At 40.3% G+C, this 19,790-nt stretch overlaps 1 protein-coding gene across 2 annotated transcripts in view; it reads right to left on the bottom strand.

Annotated features, from left to right (window-relative positions):
• The window catches only part of tnksa (tankyrase, TRF1-interacting ankyrin-related ADP-ribose polymerase a), a 153,933-nt gene that overhangs the window by 57,487 nt on the left and 76,656 nt on the right, over nt 1-19,790 (bottom strand). For both annotated transcript variants that reach the window (XM_072589220.1, XM_072589213.1), the window contains 4 exons: nt 9,809-9,903; nt 4,272-4,338; nt 3,309-3,495; nt 2,669-2,790 (listed from right to left, as the gene is read on the bottom strand). In XM_072589220.1, coding sequence (XP_072445321.1) covers nt 2,669-2,790; nt 3,309-3,495; nt 4,272-4,338; nt 9,809-9,903 — 471 coding nt within the window. The remainder of the gene's footprint in view (nt 1-2,668; nt 2,791-3,308; nt 3,496-4,271; nt 4,339-9,808; nt 9,904-19,790) is intronic.

Below are 19,790 nucleotides of genomic sequence, written 5' to 3' on the forward strand. Positions count from 1 at the left end.
TAGTCCTGACTTGTGCCTTGTAGGTGGTGAACTTGGGAATCAGGAGCTAGTTGCTTACTGCAGTATACCTAGCCTCTGATCTGTTCATGTATCCACTGTGTTTATGTGGCAAGTCCAGTTGAGTTTCTGGTCAAGGATGTTGCTAGTGGGTAATTCAATGATGGCAGCACCATTGAATGTCAAGGAGCAGTGGTTAGATAATCTTTTATTGAAGAAGGCCATTGTCTGGCATTTGCGTGACACAAACGTTACTTGCCATTTGTCAGCCCAAACCTGGACAATGCCCAGACTTTGTTGCATTAGAACCATTATCTGCTCTCAGTATCTGAGGAGTTACAAAATGATGCTGAGCATTACCCAATCATCAGCAAACATCCCCAGTTCTAATCTTATGATAAAGTAAAGGTCATCAATGAATTCTTGTTCCTGTTGCTGATATAAAATTTTTTGGATGTTAGACACCACTTAGGGAGTTGTTTCATCTTACTAACAGGGGAAAATTAATGGAAGAATAATCACATTCATTCATTGTAACCTAAAAACATGTACACTGCTCATGGATGGGAGTGTCACTGGCTAGGTCAGAACTTATCACCTAATCCAAAATGCTTTAGAGCAGCTGATGAACTGGTACAGTCCTTTTCCTTTTTTTGGGGGGTGGGGGGCGCGAGGAGAAGAGGAGAGACATGCGTGGGGGAAGACTGAATACACTCTTAGAGGAAAACCTCTGTTTCATATACATCACCCCAGCCCAAAAAAGGTACTAGGTCACATTGGGATGCCTGGTTTGCATGGATGAGTACAAGTGAACAGGTATGGTCTGTACTGCATGGCAGGATGCTTCTATGGTTGACGTCACAATCCATTTTTGTAGGCAGCACACACTGCTGGCATAATGCGTTAGTGATGCATCACACTTTAGGAATAAGGTGAGACCAGAGAAACTGGGCCCTTTCCGTTAGAACAGAGTAGCCTCAGAAGAGATTGAGTTTGAAAATTTCTAGATTGTTGATTAGAGAAATCAGGAGCAAGTAACTACAGAACATAAGTTAAAGATCATTTGAATATTGAAGTTTTATTTTTTAAACACATGCCTTTAATTCACATATTTGGCATCACCTGATATAGAATGTGTAAAAACCTTTAAAGAGAATTAGTTTAATATTTGAGAAATGAAATTTCAAATAGTACATGGTGGAAAGATACAAGGTTGGCCTAAAATGTTAGTTCTTTGAGAACATTAACAGAATGGGCTGAATTCCAGCAAGAGGGCATTGTCCACATTGGAACCAATGACATAGGAAGGGAAAAGGTTGAGAGTCTGAAAGGAGATTACAGAGAGTTAGGCAGGAATTTAAAAAGGAGGTCCTCGAGAGTAGTAATATCTGGATTACTCCTGGTGCTACGAGCTAGTGAGGGCAGGAATAGGAGGATAGAGCAGATGAATGCATGGCTGAGGAGCTGGTGATTGGGGGAAGGATTCATATTTTTGGACATTAGAATTTCTTTTGGGGTAGAAGTGACCTAGAAGGACGAATTGCACCTAAATTGGAAGGGGACTAATAAACTGGCAGGGAAAATTGCTTGGGAGGATTTAAACGAGTAAGATGGGGGGTGGAGCCCAGGGAGATAGTGAGGAAAAATAGGTCAATCCCCGAGACGGATACAGTTGAGAACAGAAATGAGTCAAACAGTCAGGGCAGGCAGGGACAAGGTAGGACTAATAAAATAAACTGCTTTTATTTCAATGCAAGGGGCCTAACAGGGAAGGCAGATGAACTCAGGGCATGTTTAGGAACATGGGACTGGGATATTATAGCAATTACAGAAACATGGGTCAGGAATGGATAGGACTGGCAGCTAAATGTTCCCTGATACAAATGCTACAGGAAGGATAGAAAGGGAGGCAAAAGAGGGGGAGTGGCGTTTTTGAAAAGGGATAGCATTACAGCTGTGCTGAGGGAGGATATTCCTGGAAATACATCCAGGAATGCTCTACCATCCCCTACTGTGAGTGGCAAGGTGGCACAGTGGTTAGCACTACTGCCTCTCAGTGCCAGAGACCCGGGTTCAATTCTCCCCTCAGGCAACTGTCTGTGTGGAGTTTGCACATTCTCCCAGTGTCTGCGTGGGTTTCCTCCGGGCGCTCCAGTTTCCTCCCACAGTCCAAAGATGTGCAGGCAGGGACAAGGTAGGAAAGTTATTTGGGTGGAACTGAGAAATAAGAAAGGGATGATCACGTTATTGGGATTGTATTATAGACCTCCTAATAGTCAGAGGGAAATTGAGAAATAAATTTGTAAGGAGATCTCAACTACCTGTAAGAATAATAGGGTGATTATTAGATTAGATTAGATTACTAGGTTTTTTTAAAAAAAAGATTCCCTACAGTGTGGAAACAGACCCTTCTGCCAAACATGTCCACATCGACCTTCTGAAGAGCAACCCACCCAGACTCATTCCCCTACATTTACCCCTTCACCTAACACTATGGGCAATTTAGCATGGCCAATTCACCTAACCTAAATGTAGGGGAATGGGTCTGGGTGTGTTACTCTTCAGAGGCTCAGTGTGGACTTGCTGGGCCGAAGGACCTGTTTCCACACTATAGGGATTCTATGATAAACACTAAAATGAAGATTTCCCAATACTTAAGAAATATGCTTACCAATGGAGTTTCATGTGTCTGTGGATGCTTGAAGTTTATGATCTCTAAAGCAAGACTCTTTTTCACTTTTGTCAAATCTGCTTCTTTCGCAGCTTGTAGTAACGAATGACCTTTAAATTCATCTGTTTAAAAAAAATGTTTGCAGTATTAATTTTCCACTTTTTGTTCCCTAGCTGACAACTATTAACTTAATTAATAATTTTTTTTTCCAAATTGTAGGGTGCATGTATATGCAACATAGCTCAGAGCTCCTACCACAACAGTTCATCTAGTCTTTGTCAACATCTACCACTGAAAGCGTAGAAGGGTCATGGGAACACCACTTGTAGGTATCCCTACAAGCAACAGTATCCAGGTTTGGAAATTATCATCATTCCTTTTTTGGTTCAAAACCCCAAAACTTACTTCCTGACAATACTGTGCCTATATCTAAACCATACATACTACTGTGGTTCAAGGAGGTGGCTCACCACAATTTTCTCAAAGGAAACTAGGCAGCTGTAACAAACACTGGTCTAACAATTAATACTTGCATCCAATGACTGAATTGAAAAAAACAAGAATGTTAAATGCCATAGCTAATTTAACATACAACAAAACAGTCACTGCATTAAGATTTTTGTACAGTTCTGATACTTACAAGCAAGCCTCTCTTTTAACTCTGGAGTGGGAGCCATATCCATGGCACTCTTACCATGGCAGTTAACTAGAGTGGGATCTGCACCATGGCTTAATAGAAGTGAACATACTTCCACTCTGTTCTTGGATGCAGCTTCATGTAGTGGTGTGAACTGCCAGAGATCCATGGCATTTACACAGGCTCCATGCTAAAAGACAAAAAAATCTAATTACAATTACAAACTTCCATTATCGTAACTAACATAATATCTCCCAGAGTTCTTTTTCCTTTTGTTTTATCTGAAAAGCCAGAATAATAAATTGACCGCATTTCTTATTAAGTTTTTATAATTTACACATCTTAGCAATGTAACACTGATTGGCTGATTCAGTTTATTGTGCAACTTCTGATATGTAAAGAAAGTGCAAATTATTGTAATCAAGTTTTCCATTAAAACAACAGCAAATTCAGATCTATGCTTATATTCAAATAGATAAGTCTCATGTAGAGCCAGGGACCCAGGTTCGAATCCACCCTCAGGCGACTGCCTGTGTGGCGTTTGCACATTCTCCTAGGTTTCCTCAACGTGCTCCAGTTGCCTCCCACAGTCCAAAGATGTGCAGGTTAGGTGAACTGGCCATGCTAAATTGTCTTGTAGTGTCCAGGGATGTGTAGGCTAGGTAGATTAACCATGGGAAATGCAGGGTTACAGAGACAGGGTAGAGGGGTGGGTCTGGATAGGATGCTCTTCGGAGGGTTCGGTGTGGATGCAATGAGCCAAATAGCCTGCTTCCTCACTAAGAATTCTATGACTTCCTTCTCGCAACGAAGTCTCAGAATTGTATGTAGTGGACAAGAAAACAGATGTACTTATTTCACACTTAGTAAGTTAAACAAGACCTAATATGATGTTTTAAACATGTCAATTCCCATGTAATTAATACTCATGATTTCAAACCTTAAATGAATGGTGGCTGATCTTACCTTAAGCAGAAGTTCAGTGACTTCGTAATGGCCATATGAACAAGCATTATGAAGGGGAACAAGGCCACTAAGGGGAGAAAGCAGAGGTCAGCGAAAGGACTTTATGTATTAAAATATATAAACGAATGCTCTTAAACCATTTTTTTTTAAAAGGAATCTTATGGATTTCAAATTCCATTGCAGTACTTTCATGGAATTTCACACACAATTTTCTCCTTACCCTCTTCTTCAAAGGCAGCAATTCTATGGATATTAATGGGCTTCAGATATCTCAAAGAGATTGCAGCTCAAGTGATTGACCAAGAGACAGAAGTTATAGTAATCTGAGCTTCTTGTCTCTTCCAACAAGGGAGGCTCTCCCAATCTAATTAGTTTATAATTGTAATGGTTTTGAGCACCTCTATAATGTCTAGTCTGAAAGTTCTATTCTTCAATCAATCCGTTTAACTGAAGATCTTCATCCCTGGAACCATACTTGTAAATCTTTTCTATATCTTCCCTGGTGATTTCACATCCTTTCTAAAGTATGGCACCCATAGCTGGACAACTCCAGATAAATCAGTGTTATAAAAATGTTGACTATAACTTCCTCACTTCTGTATTCTGACTATTTAGAATAAAACCCAGAATTTCAAATGCCTTATTTGCCACTTTCCCACCTGCTATGCTGCCTTCAATGATTCATTCACAGTTACAACCATGTCCCTCTGCTCCACTTCATAAGTGGATCCCTTACTTTTTATTTTCCTTATTTCTCCAATCTAAATGAATCATACTACAATCCTCTGCAATAAGTCTCACCTGGCATATGTTCATACTTTGCAACAATCTGACTATTTCCACTTTAAATCTATCAGTATCCTTCCCAGAATTAATAATGCTTCCAAGTTTTAGATCATTTCCAAAATCTGAAACTGTACTCTGCACTCCCAAGAGCAGGTCATTAATATAGTTCAAGATAAAGCAGTGTTACTAGTACTGGCCTCTGAGGAGACCTACTGTAATCTTCTTCTAACAAGATGTTCATTACTATACTCTGCTTCTTGTCATTCAGCCAATTTTGTAACCATCTCCCACTATCTCTTTTATTCCATAGGTTTCAACTTTGCTGACAAGACTGTTAAGTCACACTCCAGCAAAGGCCTTTTGAAACTCCACCACTGAATGTGCTCTGTTACCTCATCAAGATATTTAATTAAGGTGGTTCTGAGTTGCAAAAGGATTTAGGTGTTCTGATACACAAGTCACAAAATGACCAATATGCAGGTTGAGCACGTAATCAGGAATCAGAGGAAACTCGACTATCCGAATACCAATTACCTGAAAATCAGATTATCCGAAGAAGGAGATCTCGAAGTCCCGAAGGAAACATTACATCAAAGACATGTTTCCAACAGTGATCTCATCTTTTGTTTACAGTGATTAAACAGGCACTGTCTCCAAATGATTGACGTCCCGCCCTCTCCTCTCTCCCCACACTTTCCCTGGAGTTCTACAAAGGGGTGTACTCTAACCTAACCTCATACACCTCCCCAAACACCACTTCCCAGGAATAATCTCTCTAACGTTGTCCTGTGCATGGCAAACATGGAACCTGTCAAAACGTTGCAGTAAAAAGTTGTGTGTGGCGCTTCGTGTGTGTCTGTGCACTCTTGGGAGACTTACCCCACATAGGCAGCAGCAGTTTTGTTGTTGGTGTGCAGTCCGGATGACCCAGAGAGAGGCCGGGGGGTGGGTGGGGTGTGTGTGGGGGTTGTGGGGGCTTGCGCACTTTGTGCTGGGGGGGTCTCGAGCACACAGAACAGGTAGCAGACTTTAAAACTCCGAGCCCCAGTGGAAAGGCATTTAAATCAATTTACTGAATAATCGATGATCTGAACGAAATAGTGCCCGCCCATCACGATCGGATAATCGAGTTTCAACTGTACTAATGGGATGCTTTCCTTTGTTACAAGACAAATTGAACATAAAATTAAGTATGTTATGTTTTAGTTGTACTTGGCATGGGTGAGAACACATGTCAAATACTGTGTACAGTTCTAGCTCCTTAACCAAAGGAGGATGTAAATGCATTGAAGACGGCACAAAGGTGGTTTATTAGATTGATATGTAGAATGAACAAGCTGACTTGCAAGGATAGGTTGGTCAGGTGGAGCTCCTACAGCTTAGAAGATCCTGAACAGCCTTGACAAGGTGGCCATGGAAAGGATGTTTCTGCTTCTGAGTCAGTCCAGACTCAGAGGGACAGGGGGAGAGCAGTGCTTTAAAATCAGGGGTTGCCCTTTCAGGACAGGAATGCAGAGAACCTTTTTTTCCTGAGGGTTGTATGGCTTTGGAACACACTGCCTCAGAAGGCAGTGGAATTGGGGTAAATGGGTATTTTTAAGACAGATGGATAGCCAGTGGTTAGCAGGGCAATGAAGGCTACTGGGGACATATGGAATTATGGCATTTGGAACACATGGATCAGCATACTCTTATTGAATAGAGTCATAGAGATGTACAGCAGGGAACCAGCCCCTCTCGTTCTGGACTCCCTGACCCCAGGGAAAAGACTTTGCCTATTTATCCTATCCATGCCACTTAATTTTGTAAACCTCTAAGGTCACGCCTCAGCCTCCGACGCTCCAGGGAAAACAGCCCCAGCCTATTCAGCCTCTCCCGATAGCTCAAATGCTCCAACCCTGGCAGCATCCTTGTAAATCTTTTCTGAACCCTTTCAAGTTTCACAACATCTTTCCGATAGGAAGGAGACCAGAACTGCACACAATATTTCAACAGTGGCCAAACTGTACAGCTGCAACATGACGTCCCAACTCCTGTACTCAATATTCTGACCAATAAAGGAAAGCATACCAAACGCCTTCTTCACTATCCTATCTACCTGCAACTCCACTTTCAAGGAGCTATGAACCTGCACTCCAAGGTCTCTTTGTCCAGCAACACTCGCAAGGACCTTACTATTAAATGTATCAGTCCTGCTAAGATTTGCTTTCCCAAAATGCAGCAGCTCGCATTTATCTAAATTAAACTTCATCTGCCACTTCTCAGCTCATTGGCCCATCTGGTTAAGATCCTGTTGTAATCTGAGGTAAGCCTCTTTGCTGTCCACGACACCTCCAATTTTGGGGTCATCTGCAAACTTACTAACTGTACCTCTTCTGTTCACATCCAAATCATTTATGTAAATGACAAAAAGTAGAGGGCCCAGCACTGATCCTTGTGACACTCCACAGGTCACAGGCCTCCAGTCTGAAAAACAACCCTCCAGCAGAACAAACTCGAATCGCCGAATGGTCTACTTCTATTTCATGTTCTTGCATTTGGGCTTGACTTGCCTTTAATAAATCCAATAAATCTGATTGTTCTAATTAGTCTAAAATTAAAAGACAACTATATTAATTTTGTCCTTAAGTATCATTTTTGAAAGACTTCCCAAGTATTATGTTAACTGATTTGCGTTTATCCTCATCTTTTTAACTAAAGGGTAACACATTAGTAATTCTATAATCTCAAACTTACATTTATATCTAAAGAGAACTGAAAGATCATTATTGTGGAGGAGCTGGTGACGGACTGGGATGGACAAAGTTAAAAATCACACATTGGAAGATCATTGACAGTGCCTCTGCAATTTCCATCCTCAAATCACTTAGCATTCTTGGAAGCATCAGATTTGGCCACAATAATTTATGAATGGTAAGTCTGATCAGCCTTTCTGTGGGGCTCAGCAGAATTTCACAGGGTAGGAAAGAATAAAAGGGGAGAATGAATTGAATCAGGGAAACTTCGTTAGATCAGAATCAAAGTTTCCAGTGGCAACAATAGAGATAAAAAGGGAACTAAAGAGAGCAGGAAGACGTGACCGTTTAACATAGTAAAAGCCCTTCAATGCAAAGCAAGAGGCAACTGCAGAATGTTTACATTTGGTCTAAACCACTTAACCCATCGCCACACATTAACCACCTGGATAAGATCACCTCATCTTCCACCTTGGGACCCTCCAGCTGACGGGATCAATACAGATTTCACCAGTTTCCTCATTTCCCTTCCCTCCACCGTATCCCAGATCCAACCTTCCAAATCAGCACCACCCTCTTGACTTGTCCTAAATGTCCACCTTCTTTCCCACCTACCCACTTCACCCTCCTCTCCGATCTATCACCATTATCCCCACTTTCATCTACCTATTGCACTCTCAGCTACCTTAACCCCAGCCCCACACTGCTCCCATTTATCTCTCCACCCCCTTGGCTCACAAGGCTTTCAAGCCTCAGTCCTGGTGAAGGGTTTTTGCCTGAAACATTGATTCTCCTGCTCCTTGAATGCTGCCTGACCTGCTGTGCTTTTCCAGCACCACAGTCTTGACACTTAACTGAACAGACAACACTCAAATACCTGTCTGAATTGGTCAGTTTCAAGTACTTTTCAATGAACTGATAAGTGCATTCTGTAAATGTTAGGCACATTAGTGAACTGAAAATGTTAATCATATTAATGAGCTGTCTGTTAAGATAAGATATAAAAAAGCCACTTCTACTCAATGCTGTAGCTTCAGCTCAGAAACTAACAGCAAGTTCTCTTAATAAAGACAACTGAAGGCCATGTTACCGCCTGTCTCTCACTCTGGTTTGGGGTCTAAAAAAGGAACCTCAACAGTTATGAAAAATTAGGCTAATCTGCTGTGTTCCATATTCTATCAGAAACATTTAAATTTTTGCTTTTAGGCCACAGTCAATGCAGACCGTACACAAACTAAAACACTTTCTCCTCAATCATATTTAAACCTTATTTAAATTAGGTAGCTAAGCACCCAATTATATACATCAATCTATTTCAGAACAGCAATGCTGCACCAGTAGAACATCTGTTTTAATATTCTTTATGTTAGATAGTACTAATTAAACTTCAAAAATGTCCATTTCTCCCTCAATATATCAGACAGACATGGATGTTCGTCTTAATAAAAAGTGGTAACTTCTGTTCAGACAATACCTCTATTTTACTTTTCAGCACAGCAATAGAGATTGGAGAGGGGATTATTTCAAACATTTCAATGCTACACCTCCATAAAACTGCACAATGAAGCCTGTCTCATACAGGAGAGAGACATTATTGGCAAGTTTTCTTAAACATCAAAAGTAAATTTCAAGTGAACTGCAATAGAGAATTGGATTCAAAATTGTGCTGGATTTATGGAAAGATTGTAGAGATAAAGCTCTTTATGACAAGTCAGTGGACTAAGTGCTTACACTTTAAGGCTGCATTGCAGTATCATTCCATTTAACACACTGCTGTTATTGTCTGCAGAAAAATGCAGACAGCAAAATGTATTTTTTTAAAAATGTTGAGCTTGAGAGAAAATATCTTCTACAAGACTAAGAATGAATATAAGAGCATGGTTTTCATTGTACCTGACCTTAAATTAACAGTTAACATCCCAAACAGTTCAAATGGCATTTAATTATTCAGACCCAAAGGCCAATGTCATGAAAGCATACTATACCACACCACATTAAATTCAGCCTTCAACTGACCCTTTATCTTTTGCATGTACGTCAGCCCCGTGCTGGAGAAGGAGTTGAACAATTCGAACACGATTGTAACCAGCAGCCAGGTGCAGAGGAGTAGACTGGAAGCAATAACCAACAATTAAGAAAATAATTAGCATAAATGGTAACATTTTTGACAAAAAAACCTTGAATGCGACTAAAATAATTAATTTCTACATACTGTTTGCAATAGGCATTAATAGCTTGCATTAATAGCCTAACAGAATTTCAGTCTTCAATTTTGTAAGTTCCCTTCCAATGCAACAAGTATTGATTGTGGACATTTACCATAACACTACAAAATGAGAAATTCTATAAATCTTACATTGACTGTACAAAATTATACAATAAAAGGGATAAGGATTCAAAACTGGCTGAAGGAAGAAAACGGAAATGGTTAACGGGTAATTATCATCCTGAAAGGTTTACAGTAGGATTCCCAAGGCATCAGTACTGGGACCCTTACTTTTTTCAGATATATATTAAAAAATATAAATTGCCTGATCTAAAAGGGACAATTTTAAAGTTAGTGGACAGCACAAAATTTGGGAGAAATGTAAACTGCAAGGACAGTGCAGAACTTCAACAAGTTGGAGCAAACTGATAGGTGGCAGATGAAGTTCAATGTGGAGAAGTCTGAGATGATACACTTTGGCAACAAAGAAGAATGAGACACTATAAAATAAAATATACTATTCTAAAAGGTGCAGAGGAGCAGAGACCTGAGAGACATATGTACATAAATCACCAAGAGAAGTTGGACAGAAAATGACAGCTGTTAATATACATAGTATACTAGGCTTCATAAACAGGGGCATAGAGTACAACAGCAGGGAGGTTATGAAGAACTTACATAAGATATTAAAATTAATAGTTTTGTATTCACATTCCTATGACAGCTAACATACGATGTACAGTTCTGGGTGCCACGTCATAGCAGGGATGCAAATGCACTGGAGAGAGGGCAGAAGAGGCTTATGAGAATGATTCCAAGGATGAGGGAAGATTGAAGAAGCAGAAACAGTTATCTTCAGAGAAGAAGGCAACAGGGGATTTGAAAATTTTGAGTATCATGAGAAGTCTCAACAGACTGCATGGGAAGATACTATTCCCATTATTTAACAGATCAGGAAACAGAGGACACAGTTTTGAAATATTTTGTGAAGGAAGCAAATGTGAGGAGATAAAAACTTTTCCCCCTCCAAAACCAATGCACTGCTTGGAGGTGTGATGGAGGTAGTTTCAACTGAAGCATTCAAGAGGGAATTGGATGATTATTTAAATAGAAACAAACTGCAGGTTTACATGGAGAAGGCAGGAGATTGTCGCGAAGTTGAAATTCTTAAAAGCTGGTGAAGACATGATGGGCTGAATGTTCTCTTTCCACACTAGAACAATTCTGTGCTTGATAGAGGGAAATGCTCGATTTTGCTTACTGGTTGATAATCTAGTGGAGCAAATAGTCTGATACTATACCTACTTAACTTGCTTTCTATTGAAAATCAGGCAGGTTCTACAATAGTTAGGAGATCCACAGTGGCAAATTAACACCAGACAGAAGGGAAACATTTACCATATAGCTTAATACATGTGTAAGACACGTTGTTAATTGCATTTAAGTTCAGATATTCTGATCTTATTAGAAAACGTTTTTTTTAAAAATGTGATAAATAGCCTAAGGTGTTAAGTAATTTTGATAATTAAACAGGTCTGCCAAGTAACTATTTATATTGATATCATCTGTCATTGGTACCACTGCAGTTAAAAAAACCTGAGATTGATATTTTCTGCTTTGTACTTAAGATAACATCAGCCACAATTACATTCTCTAATGAGCAACATATTCCACAATGTTTTATATCAGATGTCATGATTTAATCAGAAACACTTAATACAGTCCACTAATACAATCCTCTTTTCAAACCAAGCATGGGTGCACACACATGCCAGTACAGTTAGAAATTACTAATGCTAACTTAACTAGGTCAACAAATTAACAATTGCAGAGTAGCTGTTACTCATCTGCAAACTCAATCTTTGAGAAAGAGAGATATTGAGGGACCTAAACTACGACAGAGGAAAACAGCCTTTTTCAGTTGGATTCTGTTTCACAAACTAAAATCTGTAGCACCACGCAGATTCAAGTCTGTAGAACTAATTTTAAAAATCACTTAAATATTATTCTTTCCAATACAATTTCATTTTTTTCTGTAAGAATTAACAATACTTTTAGAAAAACAAGACAAATCTAGTGATGATTTAAGCAAATGGCAAGTGTCCAACATACTTAGTGTCAAGAAAAAAATTTTGTGTAAATAGGTTTTGAAAAATGACTGAATCTGAAGCAAAAATGATCCAAGAATTTGATGTAGTGGTGATGTGGTTATGAAGAGTATTATAAACTGCCTACATTTCGATGAAAACAGGAATAGCTACCTACTGCACAGCACACCTGCAGCAGTCAGCATCATACAGTACATCAACTGACTGGCTTGGTCTTGCAATCTTTACTAGTTGGCCATGGCCTTAGAAACTAAGGCTTCCTTTCAACAGACAAGTTATGTACTTTGCCAATAAATGCCAAACACTGAGAATTAAAACAAACAAAAAAGACTGCACTTGTTTCCAGATTTAAATGTTGCTAATGCAGGGGAAATCAAGAATTCCAGTGTAGAACATGTTTGAGAGAATTTAAAGCTCAGACTAATTGAGATTATAAAAGTACAGAATATCTTAAAACTGTTAATAGCTGAATAATTTTGTTTTGCAGTAAAATTTCAAGAGTCTTAATATTTCTCTATAATTACTATCCATTTCTGCCATGCCTATATCCAAAACATAGCAACAGCTTCATTTGGGTCACACAGCATGGAAACAGACCTTTCGGAACAACTAGTCCACCCTGACCATGTCCCCAAATTAAACTAATCCCACAAGCCTGGTTTTGGACAATATTCCTCCAAACCTTTCCCGTTCATGTACTCATCCAAATGTCTTTTAAATGCTGTAACTGCATCTACATCCACTGGCATTTCATTCCACGCATGAACCACTCTGTACAAAAAGACAGTTGCCCTTTGTGTCCTTTTTAAAACTTTCTCCTCCTTTTCACCTTAAAAATATGGTCCTAGTCTTCAACTCCCTCACCTTAGGGAAAAGAACCTGGGTATTCACCTTATCAATGCCATTCATTATTTTATAAACCTCAATAAGACCACCCCTCAACCTCCTACACTCCAGAGGGGGCAAAAACAAAAAAAAGAGTTCCAGCCTATTTTTAATAACTCAAACCCTCCATTCCTGGCAACATCCTGGTAAATCTTTTCTGAACCCTCTCAAATTTAATAATATGCTTCCTATGGCACGGCAACTAGGACTGCACACAGTACTCCAGAAGAGGCCTCACCAACACCCTGTAAAACCTCAAGTGTCTCAACTCCAAGATCTGAGCAGTGAAGGCAAATGTACTAAATACTCATGATGCAAATTTCAAAGCATTATATGTACCTTGAACCCCTACATCTCTGTTCTACAAAACTACCCCAGGCCCCACCATCAATTGTACAAGCCCTGCCCTTGTTTGTTTTACCAAATTGCGATACCTTGCATTTATTTATCCAAATTAAATTCCATCTACCACTCCTCAGCCTATTGACTCAAATGATAAAAATCTCTTTGTAATCTTAGATAGCCTTCTTCATTGTCTGCTATACCACCAATTTTGGGGTCATCGGTGACGTACTAGCATTGCCTCCTATATTCTCATCTGAAATAGTTAACATAAACAACAAACAAAAGTGGACCCTGTACTGATCGCTGTGGAACACTGTTGGTCATAGTCCTCCAGTCCAAAAAACAGCCCTTTACCACCATCTTGTCTCCTTCCACAAAGCCAATTTTATACTCAATTAGCAAGTTCTCCTTGAATCCCATGTGATCTAACATTACTAATTAGTCTACCATGCGGAACCTGATCAAAGACTTTAGTGAAGTCCATATATCTACCACTCTGCCCTCAATCTTTCTGGTTAATTCCTCAAACTATGACTCAATGACTAAGTTGACAAGACACTATTTCCTCACACAAAACCATGTTGACTATCCATAATCAGTCCTTGCTTCATCAAATGCATGTAAATCCTCTCAGAATCCCCACCAACAACTTACCCACCACAGATGTCAGGCTTCGCCTTAACACTATTGCAGTCCCAGTCAATGTCTGGAAAGTTAAAATCCCCAATTATATTCTTATAGATATTTGAGAGCTCTCTACATATTTATTCTTTAACTTCCCTCCAACTATCGGGAAGGCTGCAATACAATCTCATCAAGGTGATCATACCTTTCTTATTTCTACTAATGTAGTTTCACTGGATGATACCTCAGAAATATCCTCTCTAGTGACAGTAATGATGTTTTCCTTAATCAAAAATACCACTCCCCCTCTTCTCTTGCCTCTCTCTCTATTCTTCCCATAAGATCTAAAACATGGAACATTGAGCTTCCAGTCCTGTCCTTCCCTCAGCCAAGTTTCTGTAATAGCTATGACATCCAAGTCCCACGTTCCCATACATGCTCGGAGTTCATCAGTCCGACCCATAAGATCCCTTGCATTGAAACAAATGCAGTTTAATTCTTCAGTCTCACCTCATCCTCTGCTAAGCCCTTGCCTGCTGTTTCTAACCAAATTGCTCTTTTCTGATGCAGAACGATCCTGTCATTCTATTTTTACTGTTACTTAGGAACCCCTGCCTCCACCACCCCCCCCCCCCCCCACTACTTTACAGGCTCCCGAAATAGAACTAACAAATCTCCCCACTACATCTAGCTATTTGAGGTGTTTACTGGAGACTTCTCAAAGACTGAACGGCTACCTAGTTAAGACTAGATTGCCCAGTGAAAAGTACAATAACATGTATCAGAACAGATCCTATGCAAAAGTAAACGGAACCAAATTCAAATAGAGCTCTAAACAAACAGTATAAACTAATGAAAAGATGAAATTTGATCCCAGGAACCTTCAAGAATTTGACATAAGCTGGGAATTTTGGACAATTTGCCAGAGTTAAGAAATAAGATGTCACAAAAACTATCCTGCTTACATTTACAAACTACTTAATAAAGCAACAGAATGTTCATAGTGCACAATATATTTATAATTTCCTCAAAATAAATAGTAAACAAATCCATCTGGTACCATGTCAGAATTGCAGAACACAAATTCAAGCAAACGAAGCAATTTGAAGTGTGCGAATACATACAATCATGCAAATTTCTGGCCTGAAAAATGTAGTTCAGCAAAGACTGACATTTTTTGAGAAGTCATGCCAATTAAATGATCCACAATGATGCAAGAACTGGCTTGATGCAGTATGATTTTATGTCCCGTTGCTGATAACAGGAAGTGTACATGATCTACCAATGTGTAAATAAGAAAGCCAAGCTTCATGTCACTTAGAAAATGAGAGAATTTTGTTCTCAAGTAGCCCTCTATTATTTTTACACAAAAGTTTCACTGCATCATTGTTTTTTTCAAAACGCCCAGTTCACTAACAATATTTGATATAAACCATACAAAAGCAAAACAAAGTTTACAGATCCATATGTTTTTCCATAAAAATCAAATTTCAACAGTAACCTGAAAGTACATGAATGTCCACGATTTTGGAGGACATTTAATTTAGCGTTACAAGGTTAAGTGACTAAAGAATAGATGAATTGAACATTTATTGGAAGGCACTAACACCTCTATTTTCTGCTTTATGAGATAAGGTTATTAAAAATGTATTTGCTCACAGGATACAGTTGCCGCTAACTAATCAGCAATTATTTGTTGCACATCCCTAACCGCCCTAAAAGGCAGCTGAGAGCTGTCTTCTTGAACCACTGCCATCCATATAGGTTAGGTAAACCAACAGTACTGTTAGGAAGAGAGTTCTAGGATACCGACCAGATGAAAGAACAGTGATACAGATCGAAGGCAGAGTGGTGAGCAACTTAGAGAAGTGCAGGTGATAGTGGCGCTGCTGTCATTGTCCTTCCTGTTAGTGGAGGTCACAGGTTTGTAAAGTGCTGTAAAGGACAGTGAGCAATTTCGATACATCTTACAGATGGCAAATATAGCTGACACTGTATGCTAGGGGTGGAGACAGATATTGTTGAAGGTGACGAATGGGGTGCCAAACATCCGAACTGAGCAAAATTAGGGTGCATGGTATTGGGGGCAAAGTAATAACTTGGACTGAAAGTTGGTTGGCTGATAGGAAACCAACAGTAGTGATAAACAGCTCCATTTCGGAATGACAGGCAGTGACCAGTGGGGTACCACAGGGATCAGTGCTGGGACCACAGCTTTTTACAATACTAGTAATAACATTAGCAAATTTGCTGATGATACTAAGCTGAGTGACAGGGTGAAATGTGAGGAAGATGTTAGGAGATTACAGGTTAGGTGAGTGGTCAGATGCATGGCAGATGCAGTTTAATGTGGATAAATGTATGGTTATCCACTTTGTTGGCAAGAACAGGAAGGCAGATTACTACCTAAATGGAATCAATTCAGGTAAAGGGGCGATATAGGGAGATCTGGGTGTTCTTGTACACCAGTCAATGAAGGTAAGCATGCAGGTACAGCAGGTAGTGAAGAAGGCTCATAGCATGCTGGCCTTCATAACAAGAGGGATTGAGTATAGAAGCAAAGAGGTTCTTCTGCAGCTGTACAGGGCCCTGGTGAGACCACACCTGGAGTATTGTGCGCAGTTCTGGTCCCCAAATTTGAGGAAAGACATTCTGGCTATTGAGGGAGTGCAGCATAGGTTCACAAGGTCAATTCCTGGAATGGCAGGACTACCTTACACTGAAAGACTGGAGCGACTGGGCTTGTATACCCTTGAGTTTAGAAGACTGAGAGGGGATCTGATTGAGACATAAGATTATTAAAGGATTGGACACTCTGGAGGCAGGAAACATGTTTCCGCTGATGGGTGAGTGCCGAACCAGAGGACACAGCTTAAAAATACTGGGTAGACCATTTAGGACAGAGATGAGGAGAAACTTCTTCACCCAGAGTGTGGTGGCTGTGTGGAATGCTCTGCCCCAGAAGGCAGTGCAGGCCCAGTTTCTGGATTCATTTAAGGAAGAGTTGGATAGAGCTCTCAAGGATAGTGGAATCAAGGGTTATGGAGATAAGGCAGGAACAGGATACTGATTAAGGATGATCAGCCATGATCATATTGAATGGTGGTGCAGGTTTGAAGAGCAGAATGGTCTACTCCTGCACCTATTGTCTATTGACCTGGATGGTGTTGGCATTATGAGTGGTATCTGCTGTTTTTAAGAGCAGCACTAATCTAGGAAAGTGAAAAGTATTCCATTACACTCCTGACGTCATCCTTGTAAATGATGAACAAGCTCTGGGAATTTAGGGGATGAATTCAGACAGAATTCCAAGCCTCCTTGTAGAATCTGCTCTTGTAGAATCATAGAATGCCCAGTGTGGAAGCAGGCTATTCAGCCCATCACATCCATGCTGACTCTATGTACAGCATAGGCAAAAGTGAGGACTGCAGATGCTGAAAATCAGAATCTACATTAGAGTGGTGCTGGAAAAGCACAGCAGGTCAGGCAGCATCTGAGGAGCAGGAAAATCAACATTTCGGGCAAAAGCCCTTCATCTCTGCACAGCATCCCAACCAGACTGATCTCCATACCTTACCATCTTCCATGGCTAATCCACCTAGCCTGTACATCCTTGCAGACACTACGGGGAATTTAGCATTGGCCAATCCATCTAACTTGCACATCTTCAGACTGTGGAGGAAAGTGGAGCACCCGGAGGAAACACACACAGACATGGGGAGAATGTGCAAACACCGCACAGACAGTTGTCTGACAGTGGAGTCAAACCAGTGTACCTGGCGCTGTGAAGCAGCTGTGCTAACCAGTAAGCCACCATGCCATCAATTTATTTATACAGCTGGTCCAGATCAGCTCCTGATCAATGTTAATCATCAGGATGTTTATAGTGGGACATTCAGCCTTTGTAAGTAATACCAGTGAATTCTAAGGGGAGATGGGTAGCTTCTTGATATGATCATTGCTTGGCAATTCGTAATTGTTTGTAAACTTTAACTGATTCAAGATGATATTAACAGAATGAGGGTCTTGTCCATTCAACATGTCTGACAATGTCAGAAAGATATAACTTTCCAGAGCTTGTTCACCATCTACATGGATGAAAGAAATAATTCTGCTTTCCTAGATTATACTTGCCCCAACAAACTAATATATTAACTTCTCAGAACAATGAGAATTCAACTATGAAGAGAGCTTCCACATCAGTGACCAAATAGCCTGCCTCTGGAAGATGTTTCAATATGAAATGTTAACTGTTGTTCGAGGCAGACAATAACTCAACCCTTCAAGAAGGGCTTTTCTTTCTGATACTAAACTGAAATTCAGGGATAGTCAAATACTAGATTTGAAGATACTGAACTTCAAGATCATTCTAAGGAAGCTCTACAATGACTTCTAACATTGCACAATGATTTCCATTTGCCAAACCACAACTCAGTTGTCAGTCTAGAATCAGGATGGTTAAATTTACGTCCAATGTGTCATAATGGAGTCATAGAGATGTATAGCACGGAGATAGACCCTTCAGTCCAGCCCAGATACCCTAACATAATCTAGTCAACTTGCCAGCACTTCACCCATATCCCTCCAAACCCTTCCTATTCAAATAACCATCCAGATGCCTTTTAAATGTTGTAATTGTACCAGCCTCCACCACTTCCCCTCGCAGTTCGTTCCATACACAAACCATCCTGTGTGTGAATAAAGTGCCCCTTAGGTCCCTTTTAAACTATTCACTTCTCACCCTAAACCTATTCGCTCTAGTTCTGGACGCCCCCACCCCAGGGAAAAAGACCTTGTCTATTTATCCTATCTCTGCCCCTAAGGTTTTATAAACCTCTTAAAAACAAAACACCTCTCAACCTTCGATGCTCCAGGGAAAACAGCTCCAGCCTATTCAGCTTCTCCCTATAGCTCAAATCCTCCAACCCTGGCTACATCCTTCTAAATCTTTTCTGAACCCTTTCAAGTTTTACAGCATGCTTCCGATGGGAAGGAGAGCAAAACTGCACACAATATTCCAAAAGTGGGCTATCCAATGTCCTGTACGGCCACAACATGACCTCCCAACTCCTATATTCAATGCTCTGACTAATAAAGGAAAGTATACCAAATGCTTTCTTTACTATCCTATCTACCTGTGAATCTACTTTCAAGGATAAATTAGAGTTGTTGCATTTTGGGAAAGCAAATCTTAGCAGGACTTATACACTTAATGGTAAAGTCCTAGGGAGTGTTGCTGAACAAAGAGACCTTGGAGTGCAGGTTCATAGCTTCTTGGAAGTGGAGTGGCAGGTAGATAGGATAGTGAAGGTGGTGTTTGGTATGCTTTCCTTTATTAACTAGAGGGCAAAAGCTTAGGGTGAGAGGGGAAAGATATAAAAGAGACCTACGGGGCAACTTTTTCACACAGAGGGTGGTACGTGTATGGAATGAGCTGCCAGAGGATGTGGTGGAGGCTGGTACAATTACAACATTTAAGAGGCATTTGGATGGGTATATGAATAGGAAGGGTTTGGAGTGATATGGGCCGGGTGCTGGCAGGTGGGACTAGACTGGGTTGGGATATCTGGTTGGCATGGACGGGTTGGACCAAAGGGTCTGTTTCCATGCTGTACATCTATGACTCTATGAACAATGAACCTGCACTCCAAGGTCTTACTTCAGCAACACTCCCCAGCACCTTACATTAAGTGTATAAGTCCAGCTCTGATTTGCTTTTCCAAAATGCAGCACCTCACATTTGTCAAAATTAAATTCCATTTGTCACCCCTCAGCTGATTGGCCTATCTGATCGAGATCCCATTGTACTCTGAGGTAACCTTCTTCACTG

This window comes from Chiloscyllium punctatum, chromosome 2, assembly GCF_047496795.1.
Source record: "Chiloscyllium punctatum isolate Juve2018m chromosome 2, sChiPun1.3, whole genome shotgun sequence".
Lineage (NCBI taxonomy): Eukaryota > Metazoa > Chordata > Chondrichthyes > Orectolobiformes > Hemiscylliidae > Chiloscyllium > Chiloscyllium punctatum.